The 15,368-nt window shown below is 41.4% G+C and overlaps 1 protein-coding gene across 1 annotated transcript in view; it reads right to left on the reverse strand.

Annotated features, from left to right (window-relative positions):
• Nucleotides 1-15,368, reverse strand: part of GRIP1 (glutamate receptor interacting protein 1) — a 340,881-nt gene that overhangs the window by 35,678 nt on the left and 289,835 nt on the right. The window contains exons 10-14 of the mRNA XM_072863151.1: nucleotides 11,812-11,967; nucleotides 10,964-11,116; nucleotides 3,661-3,847; nucleotides 2,727-2,872; nucleotides 1,035-1,115 (exon numbers count right to left, since the gene is read on the reverse strand). Coding sequence (XP_072719252.1) covers nucleotides 1,035-1,115; nucleotides 2,727-2,872; nucleotides 3,661-3,847; nucleotides 10,964-11,116; nucleotides 11,812-11,967 — 723 coding nt within the window. The remainder of the gene's footprint in view (nucleotides 1-1,034; nucleotides 1,116-2,726; nucleotides 2,873-3,660; nucleotides 3,848-10,963; nucleotides 11,117-11,811; nucleotides 11,968-15,368) is intronic.

Here is a 15,368-nt window from a genome sequence, read left to right on the forward strand (position 1 = left end):
AGATACAGGCCTGCAGTGTCTCTCATTTGTTCCTCAGATGTAATTCTTACCACTGAGTTCCCTGCTGTACTTTTGATTAACCTTATTCCATTGTGCTGGTAAAAGCTTTGAGAATATAAGTCAAAGCACAGTCTTCCCCCAAGACACATGAATAATTCCAAAGAAAGACTAATATGCTAAGAAAGGCCACAACCACAAAGGAATGTTAATTCTGATGAGACCAGATTCTGCACTGTCATTAAGCACATTAAACACAAGCCCATTAATTTTGATATGGACTGCTCTTCCTTCCGTCAAGGGATGAACTCGGTATGCTGGACTTTACCTGGTCAAAAATCCAGTCCTATCACAGTGTTTACTGTCTGCTCCCAAAACAAATAAGTATAGAAATACTTTGATTTCAAACAACAGTAACAAATACTTTTTGAGAAATAGACTAATGCACACCCCTGTTATCTTCTTTAGCAACCTCTGAAATCCCTAGTGAAAGGGGATTTTGCTATGTGACCTGCACATTTAGGACTGCCCACTAGTTTTACAGATTGAGGATGTATCTTCAGACTCTGGGTTCTGAAGCAGAAAATAACTCCATGTATGTGGATCCTCATGCCTGTGAGAATCCCTGAGTTCAGTGGGGTTCTGTTCAAGAGCCTGTGACAGACCATGACAGACTTTGCTTTAAACTTCCCAGCTATGGAAATACTTTTGCATGGGCCTAATTCTACTGACTTCTTTTTTCTTTTTTTTCTCCTTTTTTTAAAAAATAATTTTAATGGGAGTTAAATACGTGCTACGCATGAAGGAATAGGTCAAACTTTAGGCCTGGCAAACTTTTGGCTTCTTTAACTACTAGAAGGGGAGTATAAATCTGTTACAGAATGGTACTTCATCAGAGACAGAGCACTGCTAATCATCCCTTTCTAGTAAAAGGAAAAAGAAGTTTATACCAAAACAAACATGAGTCTATAGCTACAGGACTGACTATCTGCAGATTATCCCATAAACATGGCTTAAAAATAAGCACTTTCACTTACAACTTATGGTGATGCCAAGTTCCACATTATGCTTCTTTGGTAGTTTTACATGAAATGTTCCACTGCTTGGTATAACTGATTCTATAAAAAAATATTTAAAATGTTAGATAATTTATAAGGCACAGCAATTCCAAGTGCATGGAACTATACGTGTAAGCTGATAAAATCACATCAGCATCACAAGCCACAGATGAAACATGGGTGCTGAAGTGAAGGAAGTAGGACATATGAAGTATGATTTATACCTCTATTGGTAATTTCACGGTAACTCGATTTTTTTTAAGGTTTAACTGAATTTATGGAGATTGCACAGACCAGCAGCCAGCTGAGACTGCAGGTTTTTAGCTTGTTATGCTACTGCTGTGAGCACACGTGAAAATTTTAGTGCTGGCAGATAACTTTTAATTAAAAGGACGGGAGACCAAGTCTTAAGGATTTCAGGCCTTTGTTGCTGTAGGTCTAACACATTTTTAACTGTCCGCTAAGGTAACTGCCATGGATTTTACATCTACCGAGAAGAAAAGGAATCAAAACATCAATGAAGAAGCATCTGAGGCTGACAGGCAAAAAACATGTGAACACACAGCAGTGTATTTGAATCCTGACTTTTGGCATCACTGCTAGCAAAAGTTTGGGCCTTGGCGTGAAAAGGAAGAATTGAAATTACAGCTATGGAAACATATAAACATACATGTGGCCAAGGAGTCTAACCATGAGTACGAGTCTGCTGTCATGGAGCAAATAGGAGAGCACAAACAAGTCCATGGACTGAAATACATATGACTTTAGGTGTGTTTAAATGACTTTCTCATTATTCGGTTTTCTTATTTTTTAATATTTCATTTCCTATGTACATGAATGTATGTATTGTATTTGGCTTTTCTTTTTAACATTATACTAGGTGCGTGCATACTAAAAGATTACGTGGAATTACTCTAGAAACCTTCAGCCTGCTTTTGACATCATGATTTATAATACCATTAACAATAATCACACTATGCAAAATACAGCACATCCAACATTGTCATGACTTCAAAGGAGCTACTGTCAGATGAACACAGAAGTCTTAAAAGTTTTTACTATTTATGTAGCGGGGTAGTGCACATACATAATGTGTATGTGTTTGATTTGCACAATTTGTGATTTTATAGGTGTATTCTGTATGCTTAAACACATTACAGAAGAAAGGCAAGCCATTACTAATAATAAAGACTCACCAGCAATATCAACAATTATTTATCTGGCTTTTATTAATTCAATTTCTATTATTTTATTTAGATTCTTGGTGTGAGATACTGTAAGTGAAACTCTTCGGAGTTTTCTGTTTATCCACCCTTTTATAATACTTTTCTGTCTAGTAAAACATTTCATTAGCTGGCCTGCAGAGGATTTGTCTCAGCTCAGCAGAATATTTCTATCTCAGGGCAGAAAAATGTCCGGAAATAACTCAGAGGAGGGACTGTCACCAGATCTTACTACAGGACTTGTCATTTCTATTTGTGTTCTGAAGCACACTGCAGGGCTATGTGAAATGAGAAAGCTGTACAAAAAGACACATTTCAAATAGGTCACTTGAAAACTGAATGGTGTATGTGAGAAGAAAGTCTCCGCCTTGGATGCCTATCAGTCACAATGTACTTGGGATTTACTCCTTCACTTTTCTTGCAAGACAGAGTAACAGTTCATTCATACCTGCAACATCAAATTCTATTTCCAAAGTGACCTTGCTGGTGATAGAAGAGTCTCTGAGCAGTTGATTGGCCTCATCAAATGTGCTGTCTTCCGTTGGGATACCGTTTATTGCCACTATTCTGTCTCCTATTTGCAGCACCCCACACCTTGGTACACAATGAAACAAAGCAATCATCAGATGTGCACGTCACCGGAACCAGTGATATCAAACATATTCAACCTAATCTTGCAGGAGAAGTGTGACATACCAGCTCAACAGTCTACCCAGGCACAGATGGGGACAGAAGCTGCTGCTGCCCCTTTGCACCAAGACACTATCAAGCACTCCCAGCATGGGTCGTGCTCTCTAGGTGCTGGGACCCAGGAAGAGGGGCACAGCCTTCATGCCTCCACCCCACCCATGGACATCATCTCTGCCTCTGACTCTGGGCTGCAGGTGTAGCTCTGCAATGGCAGCTAGTACTTGCCTGTGCAACTACTATTGTTCTCATGCCATGATTAAAGACATACATAAGCATAAAAATGCAACTGACATGCTGCAATGAAATCATTAGTAAGTCAAAACTCTGGTATTCCCTAAGATTTGGTTCTGTACCAAAACTGAACAGAGCTGGATATGGCCTCCACCCATGGCACACTGAATTATTACTATTTTGATTTCAGCGATGATTCTGATTTTTTTTTTCCTTTTGCATGAACATAGCTTCCAGTCTCCTGCTGGAGGACTCTGGATGATAAAAACACTGGTGCTTGTCATTCTTCTTATAGCTGATCAAGCATATGAAATACCATTGTCAGAACAGACAGTTTATTACTTGCCACACTTCCATTGAGCAAGGCCCTGCAATTTATCACAAATCGAAAGCAACAAGCCCAAAGTACCCCGAGGAATGCTCACCAAAACATACTTAGCAGTCATCTGAAAGAACCTTACCTTTCCGCTGGACTGTCAGACTCAATATAGGAAATGAGGGGTGGAGAAGACAAGGTCTCAGTAGCAAACACGCTACCCTGGAGCTGTATCCCAAACCCTACTACAGGGTCAGCTGTCAGCACTACTTCTGTGGTTTCTGTGTGCACGACCTGCCCAGCCAAACCAACAGTGCTAGAGGCTAAAGACACTATAAAACAGAGCAGACCAGGAGGAAAGACATTCATACACAGCAGAAATTTCATTGCTCTCTGAGAAAATTGATTTGTACAATAAACCTAGTCAATGAAACATCTCTTTTAAAGTCAATTTAGGCTAAAGTTTATAAATTATGTATAAACAGTTGTGACATAAGAGAATAGAAAACATCTGGTTGTATGTTAGAATACAAAAAGATAGTTCTTGTACTGAGTAAAACAAATGTGTTTGACACCCCCACCCCAAAAATCTCAGAACATTCTTGAATTCTGTTTGCATTAGGTTTGAGGCATGGATGAGCAGAATCTTCACAGGAGCTAAGGGAATTGGAGGCACAAGCCCAGCTGTTATTCAGGTCGATCCCTATGAGCTCTTTTGAACATCTCACAGCAATGCACTGTTGTTAGCAACAAAGCACATGGCCCAGGCTTGCTTGCAAGAAATAGGGATGCCTTCCTCTTGTACATATTTGCTACACATCAGCAATTTGTCAGGCTAACTGGGTAGTGTAAGTTGAACAAACCCCTCTGTTTCAGCAACCAGTACACCCCAAGAGACTGTGAGAAAAATAGTTTTTTGGGGTCTCTCAAAGGAACTGGGGAACCATTCTGTGAGAAACACAGGCAGCTATTTCTGTACTCCTGCTTTACTCCCTCTCTCTATCCTCGCTCTTGTTCTGCATAGGCTGCATTACAGAACAAATCCAGATAAAACCAACATTGAGATTCAATGCAATTACCTATGAAAGAAGGAGACTGCACCTTTGGTTCTTTGATCTCTGCCTAAATGTCTATTGTATCATTGTTCAAATTCCCCCGGTGACAGACTACTGTCTTTCATTATGTCATACACAGAAAGCTAGAATTTTTCAATTCCTGTTCAGACCAGTAAAGTAATGGTATGGTATTGTAATGATAATCCTCCAACACTGAGGATTCTGAATGTTTTCATGTTATAAATCTACGCTATTACCTCTCCACCTATAATTTCCTTCAAGACCCATTTCTGCCTGAAGTAGCTACTAAGAATTAGATAAAAGTTCAAGGTTTATCTGAGGGATAGTTTAGTTCATGGCTTATCTGAGGGATTGTTTAAGTGTACCCTTTTTTTTCTTAGATGTGGAAAAAATTTAGTTCTTGGTTTTACATTATAGGTAATATTAGCACAGCTGTACAAAGTTGTCAGAGGTTGTATAAGTATTTCCCACACCTTGGGTCACAGAACCATTAAGGTTGGAAAAGACTCTAAGATCACCTAGTCCAACCGTCAATCCAACACCTCCATGCCTACTAAACCATGTCCTGAAGTGCCACATCTATATGTTTTTTGAAGTCCTCCAGGGACGGTGACTCCACCACCTCTCTGGGCAGCCTGTTCCAATGCTTGACCACCCTTTCAGTAAAGAAATTTTTCCTAATATCCAATCTAAACCTCTCCTGGCGCAACTCAAGGTCATTTTCTCTCATCCCATCGCTAGTTACCTGGGACAAGAGACTGACACCCACCTCTCTACAACCTCCTTTCAGGTAGTTGTAGAGAGCGATAAGGTCTCCCCTCAGCCTCCGCTTCTCCAGACTAAACAACCTCAGTTCCCTCAGCCACTCCTCATCAGACTTGTGCTCCAGATCCTTCACCAGCTTCGTTGCCCTTCTCTGGACACGCTCCAGCACCTCAATGTTCTTCTTGTACTGAGGGGCCCAAAACTGAACACAGTATTCAAGATGCGGCCTCACCAGTGCCGAGTACAAGGGCACGATTACTTCCCTACTCCTGCTGGCCACACTAATCCTGGTACAAGCCAGGATGCTGTTGGCTTTCTTGGGCACACTGCCGGCTCACGTTCAGCCAGCTGTCAACCAACACGCCCAGGTCCTTTTCCGCCAGGCAGCTTTCCAGCCACTCTTCCCCAAGCCTGTAGAGTTGCACGGGGTTGTTATGACCAAAGTGTCAGGACCCGGCACTTGGCCTTGTTGAACCTCATACAATTGACCTCGGCCCATGGATCCAGCCTGTCCAGATACCTCTGCAGAGCGTTCCTACCCTCGAGCAGATCGACACTCCTGCCCAATTTGGTGTCATCTGCAAACTTACTGGGGGCGCACTCAATCCCCTCATCCAGATCATTGATAGAGATATTAAACAAGACTGGCCCCAACACTGAGCCCTGGGGAACACCACTTGTGACCGGCCGCCAACTGGATTTAACTCCGTTCACCACAATTCTCTGGGCTTGGCCATCCAGCCAGTTCTTTACCCAGCTAAGAGAACACCCACCTAAGCCATGAGCTGCCAGCTTCTCTAGGAAAATGCTGTGTGAGACAGTGTCAAAGGCTTTCTAGAGTCCAGGTAGGTAACATCCACAGCCTTTCCCTCATCCACTAGGCGGGTCACCCAGTCATATGAAGGAGATCAGGTTGGTCAAGCAGGACCACCTTTCATGAACCCATGCTGGCTGGGCCTGATCCCCTAGTTGGCCTGCACATGCCTGTTGAGCGCACGCAAGATGAACCGCTCCATAATTTTCCCCGGTACCAAGGTCAGGCTGACAGGCCTGTAGTTCCCTGGATCCTCCTTCCGGCCCTTCTTGTAGATGGGCGTCACATTGGCAAGCCTCCAGTGATCTGGGACCTCCCCTGTTAACCAGGACTGCTGATAAATGATGGAGAGTGGCTTGGCAAGCTCCTCCGCCAGCTCCCTCAGTACTCTCGAGTGGATCTCATCCATCCCCATAGACTTGTGAGTGTCCAGGTGGAGTAGCAGGTCGTTAACTGCTTCCTCCTGGATTATGGAAGGTTTATTCTGCTCTCTGTCCCTGTCTTCACGCTCAGGGGGCTGAATACCCTGGGGATAACTGGTCTGACTATTAAAGACTGAGGCAAAGAAGGCATTAAGTACCTCAGCCTTTTCCTCATCCTTGGTGGCAATGTTCCCCCCTGCATCCAATAAAGGAGGGAGATCCTCCTTGGCTCTCCTCTTGTTGTTAATGTATTTGTAAAAACATTTTTTATTATCTCTTACAACAGTGGCCAGATTGAGTTCTAGCTGGGCTTTTGCCTTTCTAATTTCCTCTCTGCATGACTTGATGAGATCCCTGGACTCTTCTTGAGTTGCCTGCCCCTTCTTCTAAAAGGGTCTGCAAGCATTAGACTTCTGCTCTGAAATAGTTAGTATAAAATCTGATTAATGTGGCACAGTCAGCAATGACAATTCTGTTGCAAAAGTTCCACTTGCCAAAAAACTCATGAGTTTCTGTTTTCTCTCAGGAAAGCTCCTTTCAGCTCTGAAACTGTTTTTTCTAAATTACTGTGAATTCTCACTCATATCTTGTTTTCATTTTCCTTTGTAAGAATTGCGTATTATTTCACCTATTCAATAGCTTCCTTCTTACTGTTTCTTTTATCTGCACTAAGACATGCTCAAACCCAAATGCAAATACTAATAATCTGTTCTCAGAAATGGCTACCAGCTTTAGCATTTACTGCATGTGAGAAATAGGTTTCTCCAGCCCTCAGCGTTGCAAAGGCTAAAATATGACTAAACCAGATAAATTCAGAGTTAATATAATACCAGATCCCCTAACGCACCTTCCGGAAATGTCTAAATTTAGGGCATCCAAGCTCAGAAAGTTCAATTCTCCCTTTCTTTACGGTCATACAATAATTACTTGTTAGCTGCGTCTTTGTTTCCCATCACTTATGTGTCCATTCCTCCTCTGCAGCAGGTATCTAGACGACTCTCTAACTTTCTTGCTCTTTTTCTTAGGTTCCCTACCAGGAACCTAAAGGTCTTACAACATTTATTTCAACTTTTAGGATAGCTAAGGTTTTAATTCACATTGGGAAATGAAGTTACTATTTGTGGGATTTAAAACTCACCCTGATAAATATTTTGATGATGCAGCACTTAAAAGTGACAATTAGGAACTCCTCCCGCTCCCAAAGAAAATGAAATAGAAACAGGAACAAAAAAAGCAGAGATGAAAATACCCTTTCCAAATCATGTAACAACAGCTATCTGCTAATCCTCTATAAAATGCCACCTGAAACCATGACTTAGAGCATGTTTGGGTTTGTAACTCAACAATAATTGCAGCAAGAAACACTGCCATTTTTTTGGCTGCTTGATGGATTTTAAGTTTTACAGCCTAGGAAGCAGCCGTATTGCTTTAAAAAGGGGGCATGGATGTATATGTGGTTCCAGTGAACCCTGGTTGCTACTGCTAGGGGTACATTTTAGCATACTTGTAGAGTTTTCGTCCAACTCTTAGCAACAGTCATGGGGGCTGGTTTACTATATGCTCTGCAGTTATGTAAGTAATAATCTTGAATTTGAAGATTATGTACTTTTTACTTTTATTCCTGCAGCCGTATGAGAAGCAGAGCAAGATGCATTTAAAGGTATGTATATGGATTATTATGCCTGCAGTCTCCTGCTCTGACTCTTGAGAAATTGCAAAATGTTCACTATTACTCCTGGTAGCAGCTAACTTGGATGTGCTGAGAAAACAGCACCCATGCACATCTAAGACTCTCTCTAATTTCTACCAGATATGCAGCCCTAGTAACTCTCATGTAAGTTGGTATAAAATTGTGTCTCACTTTCAAGTACTAATATGGACCTATTACAAAATACTTCAAGATTTAAACTTTAACCAAATAATAATCTAAGTGTTTCCACAATGAATACCATACTTTAAAACAAAAAAAAGCAGAGGAAGAATAAAAATTGAAAACAAGTGGCATAAATAAAGCACGTGACAGCAGGACATGCCTTCAGTTTTTACAGGCACGTGTTTGGAAAGATCTGTGTAACTAATCCGATGATTGTAAAATCATGGCCATAAAAGTCTTGTAACCCCCTGTACCATCACACTTCATCATCATGAATTTTGGCATGATCACATTAAGATATGCAGGTTTTCCTAAATAATTGGCAATGTAAACTTTATAGCACCCTTCACCAATACATCCTTTTCTTCCCAAATGACATCCTAAGAGATTTATTAAAAGTTACATTAATAAAACCCTCAAATGATCCAATTGGATTAAAGAAAAAAAAGTTCCCACTAAAATTAAGAGTGTGCCTTTTCTATGAAAAGGACAGCAGTTGAAGCTACCTGGTTCTTATGAGTCTCCCACAAAGGGAGAGGGGCAAGGTTTTCCAAGTCCTGTCGATGGATGGTGGAAGGGTACAGGACCAGTCATTCTCTATCATGGTCACTTGTAGCACATTCAGTCCAGCGTGGGTCTCTTAAGTTGGCTGTTACTGTGGTCACAAGTATGGGTATAAGTCTAGCAAAAGGAATAAGGAACTCTGCAGGGGCTGAAAAGCAAGCTCACAGAAAGGGCAAGCAAGCCTGGCTGGCCAGTCAATTCCTTCAAAGCCAGCTCTGATTCAGGGCTGCTGATGTAGTCACTGCTCATAGTGAGGCACAGACTCACTCAGTGATGGGGCAAGTTCCACATATTTTGTTAATGCTCTATATCCAGACCTCACAGTGCAAATGCATAATAAACTACCCCACAACAAAGCCTCATCCTAATTCCTCCTAGCTTGAGATTTGTTTAATCATAGCAGCCTGTCAGCCCCAGGGCCTTCTGACTTGAGGAATCTTTCAGGTGGGTTGCAGTGCTTATGTGACTGTCCCACTGAAATTTAACATCACTGGCCTTGTTTTGAGCCTTTGCAGGATAGCAAACTGCAGGGCAAGGCTTCCTTGAAGGAAAAATATCTGAAAAATATAACAACACAAGTAACTGCTGTCTCCAAGATCCATAATAGGATTAGCTTTCAGGATTAACAGTCCTTTGTTGGATGGAACAGCTATAATATAGCACAACTGAGAACTATTTTTTGCATCCAGCATTATTTTACTGTTCAAATCAATTACTATTAGTGTAACATTACTACTGTTTCTCATGTGCACATGAGGACACGGAAGAGCTGGACCCTTACTGATACGATAGCATGGATGGACACACTATCTCCCTGTGACCCAAAAGAATGCATTAGAAGCTAACATGTCAACAGATGAGTTGTGAAAAATGGCTGATCAGATTAAAAATCAAAAATGCACTTACAGGCAAACATTATGTAAAAATATTTGCTTTATGAAAGAAAAAAGGACAAGCAAGCAACAAAAAGCTGCAAGAAAGCAAAACCTCAGTTCCTCTCTCAAACATTTCCTCACAACTCCACAGTGACTGGCCTTAGTTGGAGGCTGCTGGTTTGCTCTGATTTTGCTATGACCATGGGAAATCTTTAATACAGGGCAGCAGCGCTGCAGCAGCTCAGTTTTTCCAGAGTGGACCTGTGAGCATTATTAGCTGGAGCAGATGATTTACAGAGCAGTTCTCACTTCCCTGCTCTGGAGGAACTGAGCTGCTGAGGATCACACAAAGATGGACAAGCCAAAAGGAGAGGCGGCACTTACATGGAGTCTGGGAAACAACACGCTGATACAGCCATACTCTCTCCGGCCCAGTGAATATTTAGAAATACGCAAGTGGAACAGCCTGAAATATATCCACCCTGGTTTGGGAAACTACTGACTCATGGGAAATCCATGCTTTGAATCCCAGAGAGTGGTCAGAAACAAGGCTGTTTAGTCTTCACTGTTATTTGTTGCTCTTCCTCACAAAAATGACTGTACAGGTTATGGTGTAGGTGTAAACATTAAAACTACCTAGGAGGTACTGTGGCAAGCTCTTCTCCTTCCATAATGTGACAGTTGGTTGAGCTTACCAGTAATCCCTTTTTGACTATTCAGCTACGAATTCTATTCCCTGATGGAAACAGGAAGAGTTGAGAAAGGAATTTGAAAATCACTTCAGTAAAGGTATAACCAACTCTTCCAGAACTGTCTGAAGAAAACACTGCTTCATATATTTCAGATGAGATAGTTAAGCTGCATGGCCTCTACTCACCTCATTTTAGCACTGCACAAATATTTTTATGCTGATGTTTCCCTACATCTGACAGAAACTCCAATTGTTCTCTCTTCTGCCTAGTATATATATTAATTAAGGTACTTTGTACCTTTTTTCTGTATCTTCCCCCTCCTCCACCCATTCACTGCACATTTTGAGCAAATGCTGTTACCACCTACAGGAGCTTTTGAAGTCCTTCTTTTTCATCCTCCGCCTCATCATTGTCCCACGTGGGCTGGTGGAGTAGAGGCTGCGAGGTAAGGTCCCCATGTTCAGGGAACTCAGGCTGTATGCACTCATGGAGGTAGGAGAGAAGGATGAAGACACCAAAGCTGCTGTAAGAAATCAAACACTTGGCATACAGCACTCAGTCTTCATGGAAGAGTGCGACACATGCCTGTAACTCATCAATGAATAAAACAATGTGTATGACGCACAGGAATGGTTTGTGCATTTCCAGTAACAAAGACATTAAACCACATAGGTGACCCTAGGTAAAAGTAAAGTCAGCATTTCATGAAAATACCTGCTGGAAGCTAACAAAGATACTGTAGATACAAAAAGTACATTCACAGTACACAATTTATTTTAGGCGAAGCATGTTAAATTAAATTTTTCAACACATGAACCACTGCAGATCAATATGTCTAGATACACTATTTTAGAAATGCCTTTTTGTAGTAGGTAATTTCTGACAAAAGACTTGTAAGCAATGCTTTGCGTTCAAAAATCATGCTTTATATACACTACTCAAATCTAATGGTCTACTCATACAGCAGAAGAGCTGATTCATTCAGAATTTTCAGGCCTTTTCCTGTCTCCAAAGGTTGCCTCGTTACAGAAAGGAAAAGGCATAAAATGTCAGAAATAACCTTGGCATGGCTATGAAAAAGTGTAGCATCCATAAAACTGAAAAGGTTTTAGTGCCTGAAATGGGAAAAGTATGAGTGAAAGAAGAGGGGAGGAAGGAGGAGGAAGAAGAAGAGGAGGAGAGAATATGTCAGCAGGAAAAAGTGTGGAACATTACGAAGGCTTTTTTGAGGAGGCGTTTTCTGGAATTTCAAGGCTGGCATCCTGCAATGGTCAGGGTGGTAGGTGTTATAATGGTGGTAGGTGAGGAGGCTGCTGTGGCTGTTGGCACACGATTCCCAGGTAAGTTGCCTGTTGCTTCTTTGAACCTTCACTGCCCGCATGAAGGGATGATGGAAAATCAGAAAACAAAAGGACCAGAGAAGAAGGAAAAGTAACTGAATTGTACAAACAAAAAAAAAAAGCCAAAAAATGAAAATAAATTGAAAATAAAAGAAAATGAAATAACAAATAACCTGATCTTGTCTTCTTACCAGGGGGTGCTAACTTGAGGAACAGAAATAATATTTTTTCTCAGAATAAACGCTTCTGATTGTTGGGGTTTTTTGTTTCCTTGTATTTATTTTTAAAAAGATTAGTACTGAATCAATTTCTAATCTCCCTCTGGCTTTAGGAGCTTAGATTGCAAACTTCCTTAGAAAATACTGTTATTATATATGACCACTAACTGAAGGTTAATAAGTCTCTCCTTGCATTCATCTACATTAAAAAATAAAACCAGATACTATACATAGTGCGGCCTAGAATGGAGATGTTTACTTGCCAGTCATTTCAATTTACTGCATTGACATTTTAATTTTGCCACCATCTATTGTTAGCGGTATGCTACTCTGTGCAATAAACGACTTCCCTAGGCCAGCAGCACAAAAACTCTATACTGAAGCCCGGTTAATAAAGAAAACCAAAAACCTAGAGTTCTTACTGATTAGTCGGATGTGCAATTTAAGGTTTTTTTAAACTTGTTCTTCAGAACTTTAAACTGATCATTTTCTGTATGAAATAAGATAACATATTTAATTGCTGATTCTAAGTATGGGGAGGCCGGGATATGCCAAAAGTGAAGGCCGGTATTTACCATGAGAATGGGAAGCATTTCAGCTGATGTGTCAAATACTGAAAGAAAATTATTGAAGTCACCTTTCATTAAATACAGTCTAGTCATGATTAAATTCAGCATAGCTGTGTCCTTGCTGAACCGTAGAGGAACACTTCAAACTGGGAACTATTCACTGAATTTTTCTCTTAAAAACACCAAGGGATTCACCTGTACTGTGAAACTTGTTACTGCCTTTGGCCCATGAGCTGCATTACCTACGTCTCTCTGCTACCTGCTATATCTATAGTGGCTACAGACACATATGACCCCATGCTGGACTTTAACAGTAGCCAAAAATCGTGAACGTTTAGGTTGGAGCCACACCCTGCATTCACATCTTACTCCGTGAGGCAAAATAAGGGGGAAAAGGATAGCCACCGCAGCAAGCACTGTGCAGTGCCAGAAAAAAAGCTATCCTTTTGTTTCACTTCATATTACATGAGTAATGTTCTGCTAATTGTCTGAATATATTAACCCTCCTCTGACTCAAAACTAACGCCTGCCACTACAGCGAAGAGTACACACCAGGGAAGGGAGAGGAAAAGGAGCGTACAGGGGCCCACCATGTTCCTGTGGCCTTGTGGGGCAGTTGGGACTCTGAGGGCCCCGGCACTGCCAGGCCTGGCCCTGCACCCCAGGTCGGGGTGCCCCGGGCCTGGGTTCCTCCCTGAGAGCACCTCTGCTGTGCCCCGACATGTGCTTGAATCAAAATAATTAATTTTTAAATCCCCCCCCTCAACAGATAACAAAGGTGAGGGTGGGGTGGGACACCAGCACCAGGAGGAGAGCTCGGTGCCACCGGCCAGCCTGCGCCTCAGGGTACCCCACCCACTGGCACCCGCGCCAGCGACCTCGGACGCTTTGGAAAATCTCACGTCAGCCAGAAAAGTCCCAGAAACAGCAGCGGTAGCCTGATATGGCCATAGGTATCTTACAGACTTATCACATCTTCTCACATGAAACCACCTCTTTGATTATGTGCACAGACAGCAAGATTTCCAAACTTTAACTATGGTGTAAAAATTAAAATCTGATAAGAACAATGTGGCCAGGTGGATTTTCATTATTTTCAAGTTGCTGTGAGCCTTGTTTAATTAAAAAGACTGCTTCCAGCAGGAAATTATCTGGTAGTCTTTGATATTTTTTTAATGTTTTATTTTCATGCTGAGAGTAGAGATAAAAATGTCCTACAAAGTGGGAAGGTACACAAATTCAGTTTGCTCAGCTTGTAGAAGGATAATCCCAATTCAACAAAAGTTCTGTAAAAGAAAAATCCTATTGTGTGTAACTGTAGTAATTTAGCAGTAATTTGAGCTATTCCAACCCAGGGTTGTGTACAGCGAACATAAAACTAATGGGGCAGCAAGAGAAATGAATGTTAGCAGCACCATATAAATGAAAAAAAAAAGAAAAAAAAATCTGATCTCTTATAGTGCTCTCATTTTATTTTAGGGCTAAAATTTCAATTTATTTTATATACTGACTTTCCTGCCCATTTTGAATTCCTAACATGTTCCCATAAGACCAATAACTGAGCTCAACAGATACAGCCCTAATGACTCAGCTTATCCCAGACACATAAAGGGAGCTTTTCAAACTCTGCGGCATCTAGGCCATACTCCACCTGATGACAGGCTGTTTCCAAGAGGGTACTTGCTTCCATAAAGCATGTTACATCTTGAATTGGTCGTGATATCGGAGTAGCACCACCTGGTGAGGGGCTGCGAAGGGCTGTAAACATCCTAGTTATTCTGCCCTACTTAAGAAAGCAACTTTATTAGCTTAGGGAGATTTCTCCCCAAAAGATGCACTTATGTCGCTTTTGCAGATCGCCTTGGTATGATTTCATAACGGCCAGTTCTTAACTCTGGCATGGCAAGAGCTTCGCTTTTTCTAAGCATCTACACTGGGTCAAGGTGACTAGAACATTAACAGCATCCATTTGTTTTAAATGTTGGTTAAGAAACCAACTACTTCAAGTAATACAATCACCTACACAAATCTTTGGCCCTGGTACTCATCTTACCAAAAGAAACACTCTTCAAAGGTTCTTTAACCAGCCAGAAACCGATTGTGTGACATCTTTGCTTCAAAAAAATGAAAGATCTGTTTGCAATGTACTGTCATAAATTAAAAGAATGGAAATATATTGCAAAATTTGGTCTCCATCTCATTCTGCTTCTGCAGTATCACTCCCTGCTCCCTCGCCCTTCTAACCAGCTTAAGTAGAAAGAGGAAAGAGGCGCAGCTGAAATAATGGAAGAACATGGTATCGCAAGGGTTACTTTTTGTTCACCCTGGTCTAGAAGAAACTAGGGTCTGCTCCGCCACTAGTTCAATATTCACCACTGACAAACTGACTAGAGCATTGCTTATCCAGGGACAGCCTGCACCTTAGACAGATGTCCACGAACATTTACCATCACTGACATTTCTAGGCCTCGGAATTCTTGTCTTGGTCTAAAGGAGGCAGAAGCACAATACCACAGGCTCAGGAAATGGTACCACTGGTTCAATGCTGCAGCACAGGTACCTGTTCTCTGTGTATTTGATAACCATCGTTACTTCTTTGACGTCCATCAACTTGCGGTATTTTAGACTGAATTTATGAATACTGT

Source organism: Ciconia boyciana, chromosome 1, assembly GCF_034638445.1.
Source record: "Ciconia boyciana chromosome 1, ASM3463844v1, whole genome shotgun sequence".
NCBI lineage: Eukaryota > Metazoa > Chordata > Aves > Ciconiiformes > Ciconiidae > Ciconia > Ciconia boyciana.